Here is a 24,889-nt window from a genome sequence, read left to right on the forward strand (position 1 = left end):
CACTGAGAGGCTGACAAGACTACTTAAAACTCCAGTCCCATCTCGAAAGGCAGATAACCTTCCTAAGGAACTACTCCGAAAACTTCTGACACTTCTCTGCCAACCTCCTGTGACGAAAGGCAAAGAATGACTGGGGGATGAGGGAAGTGGGGGAGGTATTTAAGACTTTGACTGGGGTGTCTTTGCCTCCTCCTGGTGGCCAGGTTCTGTATTCCCACAAGTAATTAATGCAGCTGTGGACTCTCCCTGTAGTAAGAAGGAAAATGAATTTAGGGACATGTACAGTAAATATGTTTGCAAAAGATTTCTGACATAACACGTACTGTATATATATATACTGTATGTGCAAAGATATATGTACAAATTCTAGCATTAATAATCATTTAAAAAAAAAAAAAGAAAAAAACATGAGATGGGCATGATTTTTAGAAATACAAATTTACATTAATTTATGTGAAAATATCATATATCAGTTTTTTTTAAAATAACAAATACATAGAAAATAACTAGCTATGAGATATTATTGTCTGTTCAGGTATAAATGTAGCTATTTCTTGAACATTAACAGATGAAAAATAAAAGGACAGTAATGAAATGGTATAAAGTTGGAAAAAACTGAATATCCGCAACATCGATGACTTATTTATCAACAGTCCGATGTTCATCGCTCCGTACTTGATGCGCATGTTTTTGACAGAGTTTTTAATAAATAAGGGCGTCGTATGTAGATTTGCGGCAGCGATGTCTGGCGAGCATATTGACGCCAGTGAATGCACAGAGATTGACGCTTTGATAAATGGGCCCCTAAGTATTTTTAAATATAAATTCATATATATATATATATATATATATATATACTTACTGTATATATAATCATGTATATATAGGTATAGATATATATTGTACCAAAATACCATAAGATATATGTAGAAATTTGTATTTATGAATATATAGAACATATTCTGCTATGTGAAGAACATTGGAATGTGAAATATTCATATTTTCATGTCGGGTTAGCGCACTTGAGAATATGCAATCGGGTGTGCGACCAAGTAAGGTGTTTTTTCCACTTTTTTTGCTCCATTGACTTCTATGGGGGAAGCTCACTGCCTGGTAAGGACAACTCCCACAGCCCTATTGATGGAAAGTGACTAATAGCAGTTTATAATCTTTTTTTTTTTTGACGAACTTGATTGTTCTTTCAAGTGGCACATTGTTCCTAACACATAAAAAAAGAATTACCTCGACTGTCCCACAGTCACACTCTTCACCTCGTTCTGTGAACTTATTACCACACGTTGGTGGGGTTTTAATGGAACTTATCGGAGGTACATTTTTCATACATATTGGCATTTGATTCAGGATGAAATCTTGAAAGTTCTGGTGACTGCAGGAACTGAACAATCGAGGCGTATTATAACTGTATGAAAAAGTAAAACAAAATCAGTAAGAGTAGAAAGACTATGAAAGAAACATACAGTATATCTATTTTTTCCCTTTACATAGTTGAAAGCTGTATTTCTCTTGCTAAACTATATAGACAGTTTTAAAGGGGCAGTACAATCAAAATTATACTTTCATAATTAGATAGAGCATTCAATTTTAAACAACTTTCCAATTTATTTCTTCTATTTAATATTCTTTGTTAAAAAAAAAGCATACCTAGGTAGGTTGAAGAGTAGCAATGTCCTTCTGGAAACTAACTGCTGCACATACTGTATATGCCTCTTCTCATTGGCTCAGACAATGTGTTCAGCTGGCCACTAGTGCATTATATGCAGATATCTAGCAACAAGGTGTTTTAATCTGAATCTCTTTCACAACTTAATTTATTCTCTAAGAATTTTAAACCTGCAGGTCTCACTGGTTTAACTCACCAGCTGTATGCAGGTGAAGTTTGCTCAAAATCCACAATAATAATTTGCAATAATAATAATAATTTGCGATTTATATAGGACTTTTTTCCCTGTGAGACTCAAAGCACTTTACAAATATTCCAACATAAGACAATACACTTATTTAACTGATAGAAAAGTAACAGTACTAAACTAGAGCAAATGCAAGTTAAATTATAGTGAAAACATCCATCTAGTTTGTATTTACTGCAAACTGAGACTTTATATATGTGCCAGGTGCTCGCTCCCCTGTTAACCTCTATCCCAAAGAGCATTATATCGGCTAGATTACGAGTCTTGCGTTAGCCTTAAAAAGCAGCGTTGAGAGGTCCCTAAGCTGCTTTTTTTTTATTTTTTTTTATTACATTTTTTTATTAAGGTATTTAGCATGACATTAACCACATAGAAACATGCATATAAGTTACACCAAAATAGACATGTCTGAGAACAAAAGTAGATCATGACAACATTCTTATATCGGACATAACATACTGCATTATTAACCTGTCTCAACCATATACATTACAGAGATTGCATTGATACCTTATATTTTTATTTTTTGTAACGTGTTACTGAAGTACCTTTTTATCAAAAGTTACTGCCTATTAGCATGATATTTTGATCTGGCTTACATAGAAAACTTATCTTGGTTGGATGAAACATTTTTTCCCCCTGAGGGGTACTGTATATGAGATTAATTGTACTAGTAGCACTTATGAAATAAATATGAAATAAAGTTAATACCAAAATAGCGGATTAATACCGCATAGAAATTCACCAAACTGGGTAAATACAAAAATAATTACACGAACCTTCCGATACCATATAATACAAACTATAAGTATAAACATTTTTAATTAAATTAAACTGGATCTAGTGCTGTAATAAGAATCGTATGGAGCAAGTGCGCCCTCTTGTAAGCGCAAATTAAAGTGTATAAGTAGATGATCGCTACATCATATAGGCACCTATACATTTACTTCATGTGATAACATGACCTCATGACTATATGTTGGTAAATTGGAGCATCAGAATATGATCACTGATCTGCCTTAACAAGAGGTGGGCATTGTAGACTTGTTGTGAGACAACCAGTGACTAATTAAACAGACATAACACATCCCACGACAAACTAGGTTGTTCCCCACCAATATCTATGGTATATTACAAATATACAATTACAAACAATTGAATTTCCATTTGAAAGATAGTGGCATGGTAACGTCATATCTCCAACAAGTGAAACGGAGCTAACATATCATCTAGTGTCACTAAAACCATATACTCATCGAAAATTATCAGGCTAAGTTGAGGACCAACAAATATCATAAGTGAGCAACTCAAATGAAATATCCCCAAAAAGAGAGCCTGGTTTGAGATTGTGGGTTATTAGAAGGATGTATATTACTTTGTTGATATACTTTGTTGATATACAGTACTAGTAAGCCACCTCATAGCATCAATTTGAACCTTAAACTATCACAAATGAAAAAAGAAATAACATCTAGTCATATGAGTCCTTAGAAATACACATTTAGAAAGCGTTCTATTAATATCAGGGATAAATTACCCTTATAAAGGAATCCAAAAGTTTGTGATACTACTTGGGCAGCCACCTCAACTCCCCTATATAACTGGATCCTGTGAAGGGGAAGATTTGTCAAATCCCCATTTATAATCCAAAGTCACATCAGGGTTCAACCTATGCCTCTTCTATAGAATTGTGCTGCTGTCACCAATATGACTTCTCTGAAGAAGGGCCTATTCCTCTGTATTCGTTGTAGGATGAAAAGGAGTCCCCAAACTCTCAACCGCATAGTCGCCTGCAGTTTCCCCTCATGTGAGATGCCATATCTTGCTGAGCTCGGGCCGCGGGAGTCGGCCGCTCTCCCCGATCCGTCGTCACATTTAAAAGCAGCACAGACATCTCCATATTGAATTGTGATGCAGGCATTGAGGAGTTAGAATTTCGGATTCTGATAACCTCAGAGGTTAGGCTGGAAACATGGGAAGGCTCCTCACTCTCATCGGGGTAGATACTGATAGATGACCGCACCATATGTGCAGTTTCAGGGCAAGATATCGGTAGTCCTTGCAGTGGGACCATGTGCATGTCTGAAGTAAGCCAGAAGGTTGCCTGTGTATTTCTGTCCTATGCTCCGTGCCGTTACTATGAGGTCGAGCATACAACTTTCCACTTTAGATTCCAATTGTAGCAGTAAAGCTCGTAATAAATTGTCCGATCCCTCCATAATAAGCGATCCCTCTTCTGCAGCAGCTAGGAAACTGATAAAAGCTACGTTGCTTGGTTCGTTGGGGAGTAAAAAGCTTAAAGTCGCAGCACTATGCTGCCGCCTAATGTTATTGTGTTCCGGGGTTAGGCTTAACAATCATAAATCTAGTTCCATAGATATCAAACTGAACAGAATTCTTTCCTCTATCCAGCAGATGTTGATTTGTTACCTCAATCGGTTTGTATAGCTCAAAAAACAGCTCATGTATGGATGTACAATGAGGAACTCTTGTTAAAACAACCTAGCATGGCCGCCGCCCGGACACGCACCCCTACGCTGCTTTTTACGCCCGCTGGTATTACGAGTCTGGCAGGTACAGGTGTACCGCTCACTTTTCTTCCGCAACTCGAGCTTACCGCAAATCCCCTTACGTAAATTGCGTATCCTATCTTTTCAATGGGACTTGCATAACGCTGGTATTACGAGTCTTGGAAGAAGTGAGCGGTAGACCCTCTCCTGACAAGACTCCTACCGCATTTAAAAGTCAGTAGTTAAGAGTTTTATGGGCTAACGCCGTAACATAAAACTCTTAACTAAAGTGCTAAAAAGTACCCTAACACCCATAAACTACCTATTAACCCCTAAACCGAGCCCCCCCCCCCACCCACATCGCAAACACCCCTAATCTGCCGACCGGACATTGCCGCCACTGTAATAAATATATTAACCCCTAAACCGCCACACTCCTGCCTCGCAAACACTAGTTAAATTTTATTAACCCCTAATGTGCCATCCCTAACATCGCCGACACCTACCTACATTTATTAACCCCTAATCTGCCACCCCCAACGTCGCCGCTACTATATTAAATTTATTAACCCCTAAACCTAAGTCTAACCCTAAGTCTAACCCCCCTAACTTAAATATAATTTAAAATTACTACAATTCACTAAATTATTCCTATTTAAAACTAAATACTTACCTATAAAATAAACCCTAAACTAGCTACAATATAACTAATAGTTACATTGTAGCTAGCTTAGGGTTTATTTTTATTTTACAGGCAACTTTGTATTTATTTTAACTAGGTACAATAGTTATTAAATAGTTATTAACTATTTAATAACTACCTAGCTAAAATAAATACAAAAGTACCTGTAAAATAAATCCTAACCTAAATTACAATTACACCTAACACTACACTATCATTAAATTAATTTACTAAATTACCTACAATTAACTACAATTAAATAAAATAAAATAAAGTATGAAAAAACAAACAAACGTTAAATTACAGAAAAGAATAAAATAATTACAAGAATTTTAAACTAATTACACCTAATCTAATCCCCCTAATAAAATAAAAAAGCCACCCAAAATAATAAAAATCCCTACCCTATACTAAATTACAAATAGCCCTTTAAAGGGCTTTTTGCAGGGCATTGCCCCAAAGAAATCAGCTCTTTTACCTGTAAAAAAAAATACAATACCCCCCCAACATTAAAACCCACCACCCACACACCCAATCCCCCCTTAATAAAACCTAACACTACCCCCTTGAAGATCACCCTACCGTGAGACGTCTTCACCCAGCCGGGCACAAGTGGTCCTCCAGAGGGGCAGAAGTCTTCATCCGATCCGGGCAGAAGAGGACCTCCAGACGGGCAGAAGTCTTCATCCAGGCGGCATCTTCTATCTTCATTCATCCGGAGCGGGTCCATCTTGAAGCCAGCCGTCGCGGAGCATCCATCCAGACCGACGACTACACAATGAATGACGGTTCCTTCAAATGACGTCATCCAAGATGGCGTCCCTTGAATTCCGATTGGCTGATAGGATTCTATCAACCAATCGGAATTAAGGTAAGAAAAATCCTATTGGCTGATGCAATCAGCCAATAGGATTGAAGTTCAATCCCATTGGCTGATCCAATCAGCCAATAGGATTGAGCTCGAATTCTATTGGCTGTTCCAATCAGCCAATAGAATGCAAGCTCAATCCTATTGGCTGATTGGATCAGCCAATAGGATTTTCCTACCTTAATTCCGATTGGCTGATAGAATCCTATCAGCCAATCGGAATTCAAGGGACGCCATCTTGGATGACGTCATTTAAAGGAACCGTCATTTGTTGTGTAGTTGTCGGTCTGGATGGACCCACTCCGCTCTGGATGGATGAAGATAGAAGATACCGCCTGGATGAAGACTTCTGCCCGTCTGGAGATCCTCTTCTGCCCGGATCGGATGAAGATTTCTGCCCCCCTAGAGGACCACTTGTGCCCGGCTGGGTGAAGATGTCTCAAGGTAGGTTGATCTTCAAGGGGGTAGTGTTAGGTTTTATTAAGGGGGGATTGGGTGGGTTTTAGAGTAGGGTTGGGTGTATGGGTGGTGGGTTTTAATGTTGGGGGGTATTGTATTATTTTTTTACAGGTAAAAGAGCTGATTACTTTGGGGCAATGCCCCGCAAAAAGCCCTTTTAAGGGCTATTTTTAATTTAGTATAGGGTAGGGATTTTTATTATTTTGGGGGCTTTTTTATTTTATTAGGGGGATTAGATTAGGTGTAATTAGTTTAAAATTCTTGTAATTATTTTATTTTTTCTGTAATTTAGTGTTGTTTTTTTCCGTACTTTAGTTTATTTAATTAATTTAATTATATAAATTTAATTGTAATTAATTGTAGTTAATTTATTTAATGATAGTGTAGTGTTAGGTGTAATTGTAACTTAGGTTAGGGTTTATTTTACAGGTAAATTTGTACTTATTTTAACTAGGAAGTTATTAAATAGTTAATAACTATTTAATAACTATTGTACCTAGTTAAAATAAATACAAAGTTGCCTGTAAAATAAAAATAAAACCTAAGATAGATACAATGTAACTATTAGTTATATTGTAGCTAGCTTAGGGTTTATTTTATAGGTAAGTATTTAGTTTTAAATAGGAATTATTTATTTAATTGTAGTAATTTTATTTAGATTATTTTAAATTATATTTAAGTTAGGTGGGGTTAGGGTTAGATTTAGGGGTTAATAACTTTATTATAGTGGCGGAAACGTTGGCGGCAGCAGACTAGGGGTTAATAAGTGTAGTTAGGTGGCGGCGACATTGTGGGCGGCAGAGTAGGGGTTAATAAATAAAAAGTAGGTGTCGGCAATGTTGGGGGCAACAGATTAGGGGTTCATAGGGATAATGTAGGTGGCGGCGGTGTCCGGAGCGGCAGATTAGGGGTTAATAATATAATGTAGGTGTCGGGGGCGGCAGATTAGGGATTAATAAGTGTAATATTAGGGGTGTTTAGACTCGGGGTTCATGTTAGGGTGTTAGGTGTAGACATAACTTTTGTTTTCCCATAGGAATCAATGGGGCTGCGTTAGAAGCTGAACGCTGCTTTTTTGCAGGTGTTAGTTTTTTTTCCAGCCTATTCTGCCCCATTGATTCCTATGGGGAAATCGTGCACGAGCACGTTTAGCCAGCTTGCCGCTACCGTAAGCAACGCTGGTATTGAGGTGAGCTGTGGAGCTAAATTTTGCTCTACGCTCACCTTTTTGCAGCTAACGCCGGGTTTAAAAAAACCTGTAACACCAGCGTTGTCTTAAGTGAGCGGTGAGAAAAAACTGCTCGTTAGCAACGCACCCCTGTTACCGCAAAACTCGTAATCTCGGTGTATGGGAGTTAGCTCTGGGACTTCCAAGTTCAGCAGCTGTGAAGTCTGCACTATAATCGATCTAAAAGTCTACCAAAATATGCTTTTCAACAGCAAAGAGTATGAGAAAAATGAAATGTTATAATATAAGTAAATTATAAAGTCTCTTAAAACTGCATGGTCTGTCTAACCCACAAGACTTTAATTTTTAATTTCATCTCACTTCAAACTTTCATAATTCAGATGCAGCAAACCCTTCCAATTTTCTAGTATTATCAAATCTATACATTGTTGCAAATACAGCTACCATATAGTTTTTTAGAATCTGAGCCTATTTAAAGGGATATAAAGGGATACAGTCTTTTTCATTGTTGGAATAAAAAAGTACAAAGCAGTGGCTTATACTTAATAAAATTAATTGCAACAAAGGATTTTACCTTTCTTCTTTAAACTTAATTTGTGCAGTTTCCATTACTTCCCTATCACAACTCTACAAGGAGGATGTCATAAAAATTCCAGAGAAACATGAGCTGGTTTACTATTAAGTGAAAAGTAGATAAACAGGGAGTCTGATTTGCCCATGCTCAGATGAAGGAAGCAGAATACAACCTACGTTTGCCAATATGTCAGCTCTCTTATTTTAAATGTTACAATAGAAGTAAATTGGAAAGTTGTTAAAAATTGTATGATCTGAATGATGAAAGATAATGTTTGGGTTTCACAACCCTTTAAAGGGGCTCAGGAGCTGTGGGGGCATAAGCATACAGACGGCAAGAGACACTGATACAAAAATTACATGCTATCAAATTACAGTGTGTCATTTTTACATTAGAGTGCATTTTTTATTTAAAGGGGTGGTATTAAACTCTTAAAAAATGTAGATTGTTAGGTAAGTATGGATCATTTATGGTAAAATAATATGCATTTACTATCTTTCTAGTAGTTACAAACGCAAGTCTGTGTGCATTTTCAAATATTCCCTGTGCTGTAATACTATTCATAGATGACTATAAGATGTTGTTCATTCTACCTGAGGGTGGCTGACATGATACAAGAACTAGCAGAGCAGGAGCAAGTGTCGCCATCGTGGTTCATTCCCAGGTTGTGCCCCATCTCATGAGCAACAGTGGCACCAACGGCGATAGATTGTCTGCTGTGATCCTAAAAGAGATGAGAAAGAAGAAACTTAATACAGAATGAAAAATAGTAAGAAAAGAATGCTAGAGGCAGAGATCGCAAGAGAAAGGCAAAGTTTAAAGGGTGGCTGAGTTTAAACTTTAAAAGGACATTAAACATTTTGAGATGGTAATATAAAATGATAAATTGCACATATATATAAAAAAATTGCAATATAAGTTCATTATTTATTTTGTCCCCTTTTCCTGTAATTTCATTCAGACAATTGTTAGCTTTTCAGTTCCTGTTAGAAGTGGAAGTGCAGAACACTGTTATATTCCACACAGTCATTGGCTGCACACTCTAGTGACTTATTTATAACTGTCTCTAATTGGCCTCAGCAGAGAAAGAAACTTAAAGGGATATGAAACCCTACATTTAGCCACCAATCAGCAAGCGCTACTTAGGTGCTGAACCAATAATTGTCTGGTTCCTATGCTTTATAGTCCTGCTTTCAAATAAAGATACCAAGAGAACGAAGAAAAATTGATAATAGGAGTAAATAAGAAAGTTTCTTAAAATTGCATGCTCTATCTGAATCGTGAAAAAAAATGTGTTTCATAGTCATTTAAGTTACAACATGGCAGCACCCATTGCTTTGCAGCACACACACTAAAACTTTACTTACTTAGTCAATATTTAAACAAATAATTAAACTTTAAAAAAATCATGTTATTCTCAGACTAATCTTTTCTTTGAATGCGTCATGCTTTAAAGGATCATTAAGGAAAAGTGTATTTATATATATATATCTATATCTATCTATCTATCTATCTATCTATCTATCTATCTATCTATCTATCTATCTATCTATATATATATATGTGTGTGTGTGTGTGTGTGTATATACATTAGAGATTAGTCACTAAATTGCAAAAGATCTGAATACAAATATATGTATTCAAAACATTTAAAGCAGCAATTGTATTGCTTTAAAGGGACACTAAACCCAATTTTTTCTTTCATGATTCAGGTAGAGCATGCAATTTTAAGCAACTTTCTAATTTACTGCTATTATCAATTTTTCTTCGTTCTTTTGCTATCTTTATTTAAAAAGCAGGAATGTGATGCATAGGAGCTGGCCCTGGTTGAGAACCTGGGTTATGCTTGCTTTTTGGTTGGTAAATGTAAGCCTCCAATAACAGCCATGGTGCTGATCCTAACATGGGCTGGCTGCTAAGATTTACATTCCTGCTTTTAAAATAAAGATAGCAAGAGAATGAAGAAAATTTGATAATAGGAGTAAATTAGAAAGTTGCTTAAAATGTCCTGCTTTATCTGAACCCAAAATTTTTCTTTCATGATTCAGTGTCCCTTTAATCTCTCATTTCCTGTGGCCAATAAAGAAGCAAACTGTGTATTGAATGTTGTACGGTGAGTGTCTAAATCTTGCCTAATGCTCCCCAGCCTATCTGGGGGCAGTGGAAAAACACAGGTTTACAGAGGTAAAATTCAGACAAAAAGTGGGAAAAACAAATAATATTGCATAAAGTTTCCTACTGATACTTATTTAAAGGGATACTAAATATTTCATGATTAAGATAGAGCATGCAATGTTAAGCAGTTTCTAATTTACTCCTATTATCAATTGTTATTCATTCTCTTGCTTGCTATCTTTATTTGAAAAAGCAGAAATGTAAGTTTAGGAGCCGGCCCATTTTTGGTTTAGCCCATGGGTAGCACTTGCTGATTGGTGGCTACATTTAGCCATCAATCAGCAAGCTCTACCCAGGTGCTGAACCAAAAATAGGCCTGCTCTTAAGCTTACATTCTTGCTTTTTCAAATAAAGATAGCAAGAGAAGAACTAAAAAAACAGAATTTATGCTTACCTGATAAATTACTTTCTCCAACGGTGTGTCCGGTCCACGGCGTCATCCATTACTTGTGGGATATTCTCCTCCCCTACAGGAAAAGGCAAGGAGAGCACACAGCAAGAGCTGTCCATATAGCTCCCCCTCTGGTTCCGCCCCCCAGTCATTCGACCGACGGTTAGGAGAAAAAGGAGAAACTATAGGGTGCCGTGGTGACTGTAGTGTATAAAGAAAAAGAAAATTTTTTCAAACCTGATTAAAAAACCAGGGCGGGCCGTGGACCGGACACACCGTTGGAGAAAGTAATTTATCAGGTAAGCATAAATTCTGTTTTCTCCAACATTGGTGTGTCCGGTCCACGGCGTCATCCATTACTTGTGGGAACCAATACCAAAGCTTTAGGACACGGATGAAGGGAGGGAGCAAATCAGGTTACCTAAACAGAAGGCACCACGGCTTGCAAAACCTTTCTCCCAAAAACAGCCTCTGAAGAAGCAAAAAAATCAAATTTGTAAAATTTGGCAAAAGTGTGCAGAGAAGACCAAGTCGCTGCCTTACATATCTGATTAACAGAAGCCTCGTTCTTGAAGGCCCATGTGGAAGCCACAGCCCTAGTGGAGTGAGCTGTGATTCGTTCAGGAGGCTGCCGTCCGGCAGTCTCATAAGCCAATCGGATAATGCTTTTCAGCCAGAAAGAAAGAGAGGTAGCAATAGCTTTTTGTCCTCTCCTCTTACCAGAGTAAACGACAAACAAGGATGAGGTTTGTCTAAAAATCTTTGTTGCTTCTAAATAGAACTTTCAAGCACGGACTACATCTAAATTGTGTAACAAACGTTCCTTCTTTGAAACTGGATTCGGGCACAGAGAAGGAACAACTATTTCCTGGTTAATATTCTTGTTGGAACAACTTTTGGAAGAAAACCAGGCTTGGTACGCAAAATAACCTTATCTGAATGGAACACCAGATAGGGTGGATCACACTGCAAAGCAGATAATTCAGAAACTCTTCTAGCAGAAGAAATAGCAACCAAAAACAGAACTTTCCAAGATAGCAACTTGATATCTATGGAATGTAAGGGTTCAAACGGAACCCCCTGAAGAACTGAAAGAACTAAATTTAGACTCCAAGGAGGAGTCAAGGGTCTGTATAAACAGGTTTGATTCTGACCAAAGCCTGTACAAAAGCTTGTACCTCTGGCACAGCTGCCAGTCGTTTGTATAACAAGACAGATAAAGCAGAAATCTGTCCTTTTAGAGAACTCGCTGACAATCCCTTATTCAAACCTTCTTGGAGAAAGGAGAGGATCTTAGGAATTTTAATCTTACTCCAGGAGAATCCCTTGGATTCACACCAACAGATATATCTTTTCCATATTTTATGGTAAATCTTTCTAGACACAGGTTTTCTGGCTTGGACCAGAGTATCTATCACTGAATCTGAAAACCCACGCTTGGATAAAATCAAACGTTCAATTTCCAAGCAGTCAGCTGCAGAGAAATTAGATTTGGATGTTCGAATGGACCTTGTACTAGAAGATCCTGTCTCAAAGGTAGCTTCCATGGTGTAGCCGATGACATATTCACCAGGTCTGCATACCAAGTCCTGCGCGGCCACACAGGAGCTATCAGAATCACTGAGGCCTTCTCCTGTTTGATCCTGGCTACAAGCCTGGGAAGGAGAGGGAACGGTGGAAACGCATAAGCTAGGTTGAACGACCAAGGCGCCACTAATGCATCCACTAGAGTGGCCTTGGGATCCCTGGATCTGGACCCGTAGCAAGGAACCTTGAAGTTCTGACGAGACGCCATCAGATCCATGTCTGGAATGCCCCATAATTGAGTCAACTGGGCAAACACCTCCGGGTGGAGTTCCCACTCCCCCAGATAGAAAATCTGACGACTCAGATAATCCGCCTCCCAGTTGTCTACTCCTGGGATGTGGATTGCAGATAGGTGGCAGGAGTGATCCTCCGCCCATTTGATGATCTTGGATACCTCTCTCATCGCCAAGGAACTCCTTGTTCCTCCCTGATGGTTGATGTAAGCTACAGTCGTCATGTTATCTGACTGGAATCTTATGTATCCGGCCTTCGCTAGATGAGGCCAAGCCCGGAGAGCATTGAATATCGCTCTCAGTTCCAGGATGTTGATCGGGAGAAGAGACTCTTCCCGAGACCATAAACCCTGAGTTTTCAGGGAATCCCAGACCGCGCCCCAGCCTGATAGACTGGCGTCGGTCGTGACAATGACCCCCTTTGGTCTGCAGAAACTCATTCCCTGAGACAGGTGATCCTGTCTACTGGAGCATGCACAGTTGTAATGGTCTTAGATGAATTCGAGCAAAAGGAACTATGTCCATTGCTGCAACCATCAACCCTACTACTTCCATGCATTGAGCTATGGAAGGCTGCAGAATAGAGAGAAGAACTTGAAAAGCGTTTAGAAGCTTTGACTTTCTGACTTCTGTCAGGAAGATCTTTATTTCAAAAGAATCTATTATTGTTCCCAAAAAGGGAACTCTTGTCGACGGAGACAGGGAACTCTTTTCTACGTTCACCTTCCACCCGTGAGATCTGAGAAAGGCTAGAACAATGTCTGTATGAGCCTTTGCCTTGGAAAGAGACGCTTGAATTAGAATGTCGTCCAGATAAGGTGCCACTGCAATGCCCCTTGGTCTTAGAACCGCTAGAAGGGACCCGAGCACCTTTGTGAAAATTCTGGGAGCAGTGGCTAGTCCGAATGGGAGAGCCACGAACTGATAATGTTTGTCCAGAAAGGCGAACCTTAGGAACTGATGATGATCTTTGTGGATAGGAATATGTAGATACGCATCCTTTAAATCCACGGTAGTCATATATTGACCCTCCTGGATTGTAGGTAAAATTGTTCGAATGGTTTCCATTTTGAACGATGGAACTCTGAGAAATTTGTTTAGAATTTTTAAATCTAGAATTGGTCTGAAAGTTCCCTCTTCTTTGGGAACTACAAACAGATTTGAGTAAAAACCCCTGACCTTGTTCCACAGTTGGAACTGGGTGTATCACTCCCATCTTTAACAGGTCTTCTACACAATGTAAGAATGCCTGTCTACTTATTTGGTTTGAAGATAAGTGAGAAATGTGGAACCTTCCCCTTGGGGGTAGTTCCTTGAATTCTAGAAGATAACCCTGAGAGACTATTTCTAGTGTCCAGGGATCCTGAACATCTCTTGCCCAAGCCTGAGCAAAGAGAGAGAGTCTGTCCCCTACTAGATCCGGTCCCGGATCGGGGGCTACCCCTTCATGCTGTCTTGGTAGCAGCAGCAGGCTTCTTGGCCTGTTTACCCTTATTCCAGCCTTGCATTGGTTTCCAAGCTGGTTTAGTCTAGGAAGCGTTACCCTCTTGTCTAGAGGCTGCCGAGTTAGAAGCCGGTCCGTTCCTGAAATTGCGAAAGGAACGAAAATTGGACTTATTCTTAGCCTTGAAAGGCCTATCCTGTGGGAGGGCATGGCCCTTTCCCCCAGTGATGTCTGAAATAATTTCTTTCAATTCTGGCCCAAAAAGGGTCTTACCTTTGAAAGGGATATTAAGCAATTTTGTCTTGGAAGATACATCCGCCGACCAAGACTTTAGCCAGAGCGCTCTGCGCGCCACAATTGCAAACCCTGAATTTTTTGCCGCTAATCTCGCCAACTGCAAAGCGGCGTCTAAAATAAAGGAATTAGCTAACTTAAGTGCGTGAATTCTGTCCATGACTTCCTCATACGGAGTCTCCCTACTGAGCGACTTTTCCAGTTCCTCGAACCAGAACCACGCCGCTGTAGTGACAGGAATAATGCACGAAATAGGTTGAAGGAGGTAACCTTGCTGTACAAAAATCTTTTTAAGCAAACCCTCCAATTTTTTATCCATAGGATCTTTGAAAGCACAATTGTCCTCAATGGGAATGGTCGTGCGTTTGGCTAGTGTAGAAACCGCCCCCTCGACCTTAGGGACTGTTTGCCATATGTCCTTCCTGGGGTCGACCATAGGGAACAATTTCTTAAATATAGGAGGAGGGACAAAAGGTATGCCTGGCTTCTCCCACTCCTTATTCACTATGTCCGCCACCCGTTTATATCGGAAAGGCATCAGGGTGCACCGGGACCTCTAGGAACTTGTCCATCTTGCACAAGTTTTCTGGGATGACCAGATTGTCACAATCATCCAGAGTAGATAGCACCTCCTTAAGTAATGCGCGGAGATGCTCTGATGTAAATTTAAATGTCACAACATCAGGTTCTGCCTGCTGAGAAATTCTTCCTGTATCAGAAATTTCTCCATCTGAGAAACCCTCCCTCACTGCCACTTCAGACTGGTGTGAGGGTATGACAGAAAAATTATCATCAGCGCCCTCCTGCTCTACAGTGTTTAAAACAGAGCAATCGCGCTTTCTCTGAAATGCTGGCATTTTGGATAAAATATTAGCTATAGAGTTATCCATTACTGCCGTCAATTGTTGCATAGTAACAAGCATTGGCGCGCTAGAAGTACTAGGGGTCGCCTGCGCAGGCATAACTGGTATAGACACAGAAGGAGAAGATGTAGAACTATCTCTACTTCCTTCATCTGAGGAATCATCCTGGGCAACCTTACTATTTGTGACAATACTGTCCTTACTGTGTTTGGACGCTATGGCACAATTATCACATATATTTGAAGGGGGAACCACATTGGCTTCCATACATACAGAACATGATCTATCAGAAGGTACAGACATGTTAAACAGGCTTAAACTGGTTAATAAAGTACAAAAAACGTTTTAAAACGAAACCGTTACTGTCTCTTTAAATGTTAAACAGGGCACACTTTATTACTGAATATGTGAAAAACTATGAAGGAATTATCCAATTTTCACCACAGTGTCTTAATGCATTCAAAGTATTGCACCCCAATTTTCAAGCTGTTAACCCTTAAAATGTGGAAACCAGAGCCGTTTGCAATTTTAACCCCACTACAGTCCCAGCCACAGCCTTTGTTGTGACTTCAACTATCCCAGGGGGGTATTTCAAGCCTTCTAGGAACTTTTTCAGTGGACACCAGACCCTCTCACATGCATCTGCATGCACTGTACTTAAAAGAAACTGTGCAATAATGGCGCGAAAATGAGGCTCTGCCTAATACAGTGAAAGGCCCTTCCTGACTGGGAAGGTGTCTAAACTAGTGCCTGGCAATAAAAACGTTCCCCAAACAATAAAAGTGTGAAAATTAATTCAAACTTTCCAAATATAACTTAAATAAACAATCGATTTAGCCCTTAAGAGTGTCCACCAGTTAATAGCCCATAATAAGCCCTTTATTCTTTCTAAGTCTAAGAAAATGGCTTACCGATCCCCATGAGGGAAAAATGACAGCCTTCCAGCATTACACAGTCTTGTTAGAAAATGGCTAGTCATACCTTGAGCAGAAAAGTCTGCAAACTGTTCCCCCCAACTGAAGTTCTCTCATCTCAACAGTCCTGTGTGGGAACAGCAATCGATTTTAGTTACTGCTGCTAAAATCATACTCCTCTTTTAAAACAGAACTCTTCATCTCTTTCTGTTTCAGAGTAAATAGTACATACCAGCACTATTTTAAAATAACAAACTCTTGATAGAAGAAATAAAAAACTACAACTAACACCACAAACTCCTCACCATCCCCGTGGAGATGCTACTTGTTCAGAGCGGCAAGGAGAATGACTGGGGGGCGGAGCCAGAGAGGGAGCTATATGGACAGCTCTTGCTGTGTGCTCTCCTTGCCTTTCCCTGTAGGGGAGGAGAATATCCCACAAGTAATGGATGACGCCGTGGACCGGACACACCAATGTTGGAGAAATGATAATTGGAGTAAATTAGAAAGTTGCTTAAAATTGCATGCTCTATCTGAATCATGAAATAAAAAAATTAGGCTTAGTATCCCTTTAAGGCGAATTACTTTGATGACCCTTTATGAAGGTGTGGCTGCTGTTTGTGGCTCTATAGTAGGATGGACTCTATACTCCTTAAACTATTTCTGTCCATATCCCTGAGGTATAAGTTGTTTGGTTCTTTTTCTCAAATTATTTAGATCATTTTGTCATTGTCCCCCAGTAACATAATGAAAGATCATAATTGTTAAAGTATTTTGGTATTTGACATCTAGTAGAAGGGATGTCTCAAAATATAATAGATCCTGTAGGTGTCATCTTATAGTATGAATAAATATTTCAGTGGGATATGCAGACCATTGTGAGAGCAGTTCTCCTTTCTCTATCACTAAATTATCACTTGATTATTCTGACTTAATAATTAAGAAATCCTTGGGTAAAACAAAAAATCCTCTGGTAAAACTGTTATTCGTGGAAACAGCTTCGTCAATGTTTTAGGAATATTGACAAAAATTATAAAGGCTTGCTATTTGCATAGGTGTGACACTGAAAAACATGAGGAATGTAGATCCGTTAGCATGGATACAATAACTGATTTTTTAGCTATGTGTCAGTTACACAGCAGTATGATAACTATGTCTTAGAAGAAAAAGGTTATATATATATATAAAATATGTTGTTGTGTGAGAGAGGGTCACTATAGTCATACTGTTCATAGCTGCTGCTATTATATACCTCACCTGGATAACTCCAGTGGAATGAGAATCAGAACACAGAGTACCCACATATGCCAGTCCCACTGTAGCTCCATCAAAGTCTGTATGACTAAAAGAAGAAAAATGATGATTAGTCAAAAACTCAATACGGCTGTATGCCTGATAACATTAGAACAAGAACACATTTTTAATGTATGTGTGTTATTTATTGTAAAATAAAATGTTCTCCATTAGATCTACAAGGATCTCTGCAAGACACTCAAATGTCATCTATTAACCACTTCACTACTGGGAATTCCAGAGAAAAACTTACCTAAAATTCCAAGGATTTTTTTTAGCATTTTTGCTATCACTCCATTTAAACAGAAATAGAGCCTTTTTTTATTTACCTATCAAAACTATATAATTTTTTTTAGTAGACAACCCAAAGTATTAAACTAGACCCCTTTTGGTATATTTCATGTCAATGTTTTGCCGCCAAATCTGATCATATTAAAAAAAAACAAAAAACAGAATTTATGTTTACCTGATAAATTACTTTCTCCAACGGTGTGTCCGGTCCACGGCGTCATCCTTACTTGTGGGATATTCTCTTCCCCAACAGGAAATGGCAAAGAGCCCAGCAAAGCTGGTCACATGATCCCTCCTAGGCTCCGCCTACCCCAGTCATTCGACCGACGTTAAGGAGGAATATTTGCATAGGAGAAACCATATGTTACCGTGGTGACTGTAGTTAAAGAAAATAAATTATCAGACCTGATTAAAAAAACCAGGGCGGGCCGTGGACCGGACACACCGTTGGAGAAAGTAATTTATCAGGTAAACATAAATTCTGTTTTCTCCAACATAGGTGTGTCCGGTCCACGGCGTCATCCTTACTTGTGGGAACCAATACCAAAGCTTTAGGACACGGATGAAGGGAGGGAGCAAATCAGGTCACCTAAATGGAAGGCACCACGGCTTGCAAAACCTTTCTCCCAAAAATAGCCTCAGAAGAAGCAAAAGTATCAAATTTGTAAAATTTAGAAAAAGTGTGCAGTGAAGACCAAGTCGCTGCCTTACATATCTGATCAACAGAAGCCTCGTTCTTGAAGGCCCATGTGGAAGCCACAGCCCTAGTGGAGTGAGCTGTGATTCTTTCAGGAGGCTGCCGTCCGGCAGTCTCATAAGCCAATCGGATAATGCTTTTAATCCAGAAGGGGAGAGAGGTAGAAGTTGCTTTTTGACCTCTCCGTTTACCAGAATAAACAACAAACAAAGACAAAGTTTGTCTGAAATCCTTAGTAGCTGCTAAGTAAAATTTGAGAGCACGAACTACATCCAAGTTGTGCAACAAACGTTCCTTCTTTGAAACTGGATTAGGACACAAAGAAGGCACAACTATCTCCTGGTTAATGTTTTTGTTAGAAACAACTTTTGGAAGAAAACCAGGTTTAGTACGCAAAACCACCTTATCTGCATGGAACACCAGATAAGGAGAAGAACACTGCAGAGCAGATAATTCTGAAACTCTTCTAGCAGAAGAAATTGCAACCAAAAACAAAACTTTCCAAGATAATAACTTAATATCAACGGAATGTAAGGGTTCAAACGGAACCCCCTGAAGAACTGAAAGAACTAGGTTGAGACTCCAAGGAGGAGTCAAAATTTTGTAAACAGGCTTGATTCTAACCAGAGCCTGAACAAAGGCTAGAACATCTGGCACAGCTGCCAGCTTTTTGTGAAGTAACACAGACAAGGCAGAAATCTGTCCCATCAAGGAACTTGCAGATAATCCTTTTTCCAATCCTTCTCGAAGGAAGGATAGACTCTTAGGAATCTTAACCTTGTCCCAAGGGAATCCTGCAGATTCACACCAACAGATATACCAAATTATGTGGTAATTTTTCTGGTTACAGGCTTTCAGGCCTGAACAAGAGTATTAATAACAGAATCTGAGAACCCTCGCTTTGATAAGATCAAGCGTTCAATCTCCAAGCAGTCAGCTGGAGTGGGTCGAACGGACCTAGAACAAGAAGGTCTCGTCTCAAAGGTAGCTTCCATGGTGGAGCCGATGACATATTCACCAGATCTGCATACCAAGTCCTGCGTGGCCACGCAGGAGCTATCAAAATCACCGACGCCCTCTCCTGATTGATCCTGGCTACCAGCCTGGGGATGAGAGGAAACGGCGGGAACACATAAGCTAGTTTGAAGGTCCAAGGTGCTACTAGTGCATCCACTAGAGCCGCCTTGGGATCCCTGGATCTGTACCCGTAGTAAGGAACTCTGAAGTTCTGACGAGAGGCCATCAGATCCATGTCTGGAATGCCCCACGGTTGAGTGACTTGGGCAAAGATTTCCGGATGGAGTTCCCACTCCCCCGGATGCAATGTCTGATGACTCAGAAAATCCGCTTCCCAATTTTCCACTCCTGGGATGTGGATAGCAGACAGGTGGCAGGAGTGAGACTCCGCCCATAGAATGATTTTGGTCACTTCTTCCATCGCTAGGGAACTCCTTGTTCCCCCCTGATGGTTGATGTATGAACTTGGCCCTCGCTAGCTGAGGCCAAGCTTTGAGAGCATTGAATATCGCTCTCAGTTCCAGAATATTTATCGGTAGAAGAGATTCTACCCGAGACCAAAGACCCTGAGCTTTCAGGGATCCCCAGACCGCGCCCCAGCCCATCAGACTGGCGTCGGTCGTGACAATGACCCACTCTGGTCTGCGGAAGGTCATCCCTTGTGACAGGTTGTCCAGGGACAGCCACCAACGGAATGAGTCTCTGGTCCTCTGATTTACTTGTATCTTCGGAGACAAGTCTGAATAGTCCCCATTCCACTGACTGAGCATGAACAGTTGTAATGGTCTTAGATGAATGCGCACAAAAGGAACTATGTCCATTGCCGCTACCATCAAACCTATCACTTCCATGCACTGCGCTATGGAAGGAAGAGGAACGGAATGAAGTATCCGACAAGAGTCTAGAAGTTTTGTTTTTCTGGCTTCTGTCAGAAAAATCCTCATTTCTAAGGAGTCTATTATAGTTCCCAAGAAGGGAACCCTCGTTGACGGAGATAGAGAACTCTTTTCCACGTTCACTTTCCATCCGTGAGATCTGAGAAAGGCCAGGACAATGTCCGTGTGAGCCTTTACTTGAGGAAGGGACGACGCTCGAATCAGAATGTCGTCCAAGTAAGGTACTACAGCAATGCCCCTTGGTCTTAGCACCGCCAGAAGGGACCCTAGTACCTATGAGAAAATCCTAGGAGCAGTGGCTAATCCGAAAGAAAACGCCACGAACTGGAAATGCTTGTCCAGGAATGCAAACCTTAGGAACCGATGATGTTCCTTGTGGATAGGAATATGTAGATACGCATCCTTGAAATCCACCTTGGTCATGAATTGACCTTCCTGGATGGAAGGAAGAAGTGTTCGAATGGTTTCCATCTTGAACGATGGAACCTTGAGAAACTTGTTCAAGATCTTGAGATCTAAGATTGGTCTGAACGTTCCCTCTTTTTTGGGAACTATGAACAGATCGGAGTAGAACCCCATCCCTTGTTCTCCTAATGGAACAGGATGAATCACTCCCATTTTTAGCAGGTCTTCTACCCAATGTAAGAATGCCTGTCTTCTTATGTGGTCTGAAGACAACTGAGACCTGTGGAACCTCCCCCTTGGAGGAAGCCCCTTGAACTCCAGAGAATAACCTTGGGAGACTATTTCTAGCGCCCAAGGATCCAGAACATCTCTTGCCCCAGCCTGAGCGAAGAGAGAGAGTCTGCCCCCCACCAGATCCGGTCCCGGATCGGGGGCCCGCATTTCATGCTGTCTTGGTAGCAGTGGCAGGTTTCCTGGCCTGCTTTCCTTTGTTCCAGCCTTGCTATAAGTCTCCAGGCTGGATTGGCTTGAGAAGTATTACCTTCCTGCTTAGAGGACGTAGCCCTTGGGGCTGATCCGTTTCTGCGAAAGGGACGAAACTTAGGTTTATTTTTGGTCTTGAAAAGACCTATCCTGAGGAAGGGCGTGGCCCTTGCCCCCAGTGATATCAGAGATAATCTCTTTCAAGTCAGGGCCAAAGAGTGTTTTTCCCCTTGAAAGGAATGTCAAGCAATTTGTTCTTGGAAGACGCATCCGCTGCCCAAGATTTTAACCAAAGCGCTCTGCGCCACAATAGCAAACCCAGAATTTTTTCGCCGCTAACCTAGCCAATTGCAAGGTGGCGTCTAGGGTGAAAGAATTAGCCAATTTAAGAGCACGAATTCTGTCCATAATCTCCTCATAAGAAGAAGAATTACTAATAATCGCCTTTCCTAGCTCATCAAACTAGAAACACGCGGCTGCAGTGACAGGGACAATGCATGCAATTGGTTGTAGAAGGGAACCTTGCTGAACAAACATCTTTAGCAGACCTTCTAATTTTTTATCCATAGGATCTTGGAAAGCACAACTATCTTCTATGGGTATAGTGGCGCGCTTGTGTAGAGTAGAAACCGCCCCCTCGACCTTGGGGACTGTCTGCCATCAGTCCTTTCTGGGGTCGACTATAGGAAAACAATTTTATAAATATGGGGGGAGGTACTAAAGGTATACCGGGCCTGTCCCATTCTTTACTAACAATGTACGCCACCCGCTTGGATATAGGAAAAGCTTCGGGGGGCCCCGGGGCCTCTAAGAACTTTTCCATTTTACATAGTGGTTCTGGAATGACCAGATAATCACCATCATCCAAATTGGATAACACCTCCTTAAGCAGAGCGCGGAGATGTTCCAACTTAAATTTAAAAGTAATCACATCAGGTTCAGCTTGTTGAGAAATGTTTCCTGAATCTGAAATTTCTCCCTCAGACAAAACCTCCCTGGCCCCCTCAGACTGGTGTAGGGGCCCTTCAGAAACCATATCATCAGCGTTCTCATGCTCTACAGAATTTTCTAAAACAGAGCGGTCGCGCTTTCGCTGATAAGTGGGCATATTGGCTAAAATGTTTTTGATAGAATTATCCATTACAGCCGTTAAATGTTGCATAGTAAGGAGTATTGGCGCACTAGATGTACTAGGGGCCTCCTGTATGGGCAAGACTGGTGTAGACGAAGGAGGGGATGATGCAGTACCATGCTTACTCCCCTCACTTGAGGAATCATCTTGGGCATCATTTTTACTAAATTTTTTTATGACATAAAATACATATAGTTAAATGAGAAGGAACCTTGGTTTCCCCACAGTCAGAACACAATCTATCTGGTAGTTCAGACATGTTAAACAGGCATAAACTTGATAACAAAGCACAAAAAACGTTTTAAAATAAAACCGTTACTGTCACTTTAAATTTTAAACTAAACACACTTTATTACTGCAATTGCGAAAAAGTATGAAGGAATTGTTCAAAATTCACCAAAATTTCACCACAGTGTCTTAAAGCCTTAAAAGTATTGCACACCAAATTTGGAAGCTTTAACCCTTAAAATAACGGAACCGGAGCCGTTTTTATATTTAACCCCTTTACAGTCCCTGGAATCTGCTTTGCTGAGACCCAACCAAGCCCAAAGGGGAATACGATACCAAATGATGCCTTCAGAAAGACTTTTCTATGTAACAGAGCTCCACACACATGCAGCTGCATGCCATGCTGTCCTCAAAAACAAGTGCGCCATACCGGCGCGAAAATGAGGCTCTGACTATGATTAGGGAAAGCCCCTAAAGAATAAGGTGTCAAAAACAGTGCCTGCCGATATAATCATATCAAAATACCCAGAATAAATGATTCCTCAAGGCTAAATATGTGTTAATAATGAATCGATTTAGCCCAGAAAAAGTCTACAGTCTTAATAAGCCCTTGTGAAGCCCTTATTTACTATCTTAATAAACATGGCTTACCGGATCCCATAGGGAAAATGACAGCTTCCAGCATTACATCGTCTTGTTAGAATGTGTCATACCTCAAGCAGTAAGAGACTGCACACTGTTCCCCCAACTGAAGTTAATTGCTCTCAACAGTCCTGTGTGGAACAGCCATGGATTTTAGTTACGGTGCTAAAATCATTTTCCTCATACAAACAGAAATCTTCATCTCTTTTCTGTTTCTGAGTAAATAGTACATACCAGCACTATTTTAAAATAACAAACTCTTGATTGAATAATAAAAACTACAGTTAAACACTAAAAAACTCTAAGCCATCTCCGTGGAGATGTTGCCTGTACAACGGCAAAGAGAATGACTGGGGTAGGCGGAGCCTAGGAGGGATCATGTGACCAGCTTTGCTGGGCTCTTTGCCATTTCCTGTTGGGGAAGAGAATATCCCACAAGTAAGGATGACGCCGTGGACCGGACACACCTATGTTGGAGAAAAACACTTTTTGACAAATTTGTTCCTCACTGAAATTATGTACATACAGCTTGTGCAGTTTTATAACACAAATTAATGTAAAAGCTTATATGGGGGTCCTCTTTGTTTAGAAGTTGCAGATATGCATGGCTTTTCCATTGCTTTTAGGTAATTAGAAGGCCGCTAATTGCAGCTGCGCACCATACTTCTGACATTCCTGGCAGTGAAGGGGTTAATTAGTTAGCTAGTACGGATTATAGTATTCTAGAGTAAGGATTACCCTCCCACCTCACTGATCTCTCCCAAACAGCTTTCCACCACCACCACCACAACACACACTCCTCACCACCATCTTAGGTACTGGCAGACAGTTTCCCAATATTACGTTTTAGTTCTTTTTGTTTAAAATAAATGTATTTATTTTCTGCCGTGTATGATCCCCCCTTACCATCCCACCTCCATAATCCTTCCCAAACAGCTCTATAACCCTCCCCCCTCCTAAAGGTGTCCGCCGTCTTATGTACTGGCAGCTTTCTGCCAGTGCCCAGTTTAGGTACAAATTTATGTTATTTTTTTATTTATTATGTTTTTCAGTAGTGTACCGGCTCCCTGCGACAGCGATTCTACACCCTGATTTTTTTTTTCTGTAGTTTAGTGTCCCTTCCTTCCCTCTCCCTTCCATACTTTGGGGCCGAATTATCAAGCTTCAGGCTCGCCGGAAACAGTAGTTATGAAGCAGCGGTATAAACACCGCTGCTCCATAACTTGTCCGCTGCCTCTGAGGCTGCGGATTTCAATCCGCCTGATTGACACCCCCTGCTAGCGGCCGATTGGCCGCAAATCTGCAGGGGCTGCATTGCACAAGCAGTTCACCAGAACTGCTTGTGGAAAGATAAATGCCGACAGCGTATGCTGTCGGCATTTATCAACGTGCGGAGGACATGATACGCTACATTGTATCATGTCTGTCTGCACTTTAGTAAATCGGTCCCTTTATTTTCTGTAGTGTAGGACCCCTCCCACTCCCTCACTCTCCCTCCACCTCTGTGTCACCCACCCGCCTCCCTCCTTCCCACCTGCACCTCCCAGCAGCACTGAAGGAGATCATTATAGACAGTGACACAGACCATGTCACTGTCTGTAACAATATGACAATCTACACTCATTTTATAATGAAGCACTGATCGTGCTCTGTTACCATATGAGGACAGATTGCCAGCAGCTCAGGAACAGCAG

General features: G+C 40.5%; 1 protein-coding gene across 1 annotated transcript in view; it reads right to left on the minus strand.

Moving 5' to 3' along the window:
- The window catches only part of LOC128663672 (zinc metalloproteinase-disintegrin-like batroxstatin-1), a gene marked incomplete in the record, with an annotated part of 230,860 nt that overhangs the window by 67,528 nt on the left and 138,443 nt on the right, over positions 1-24,889 (minus strand). The window contains 3 exon segments of the mRNA XM_053718114.1: positions 1,243-1,420; positions 8,804-8,934; positions 17,369-17,453. Coding sequence (XP_053574089.1) covers positions 1,243-1,420; positions 8,804-8,934; positions 17,369-17,453 — 394 coding nt within the window.

This window comes from Bombina bombina, chromosome 6 (genome assembly GCF_027579735.1).
Source record: "Bombina bombina isolate aBomBom1 chromosome 6, aBomBom1.pri, whole genome shotgun sequence".
NCBI classification, from domain to species: domain Eukaryota; kingdom Metazoa; phylum Chordata; class Amphibia; order Anura; family Bombinatoridae; genus Bombina; species Bombina bombina.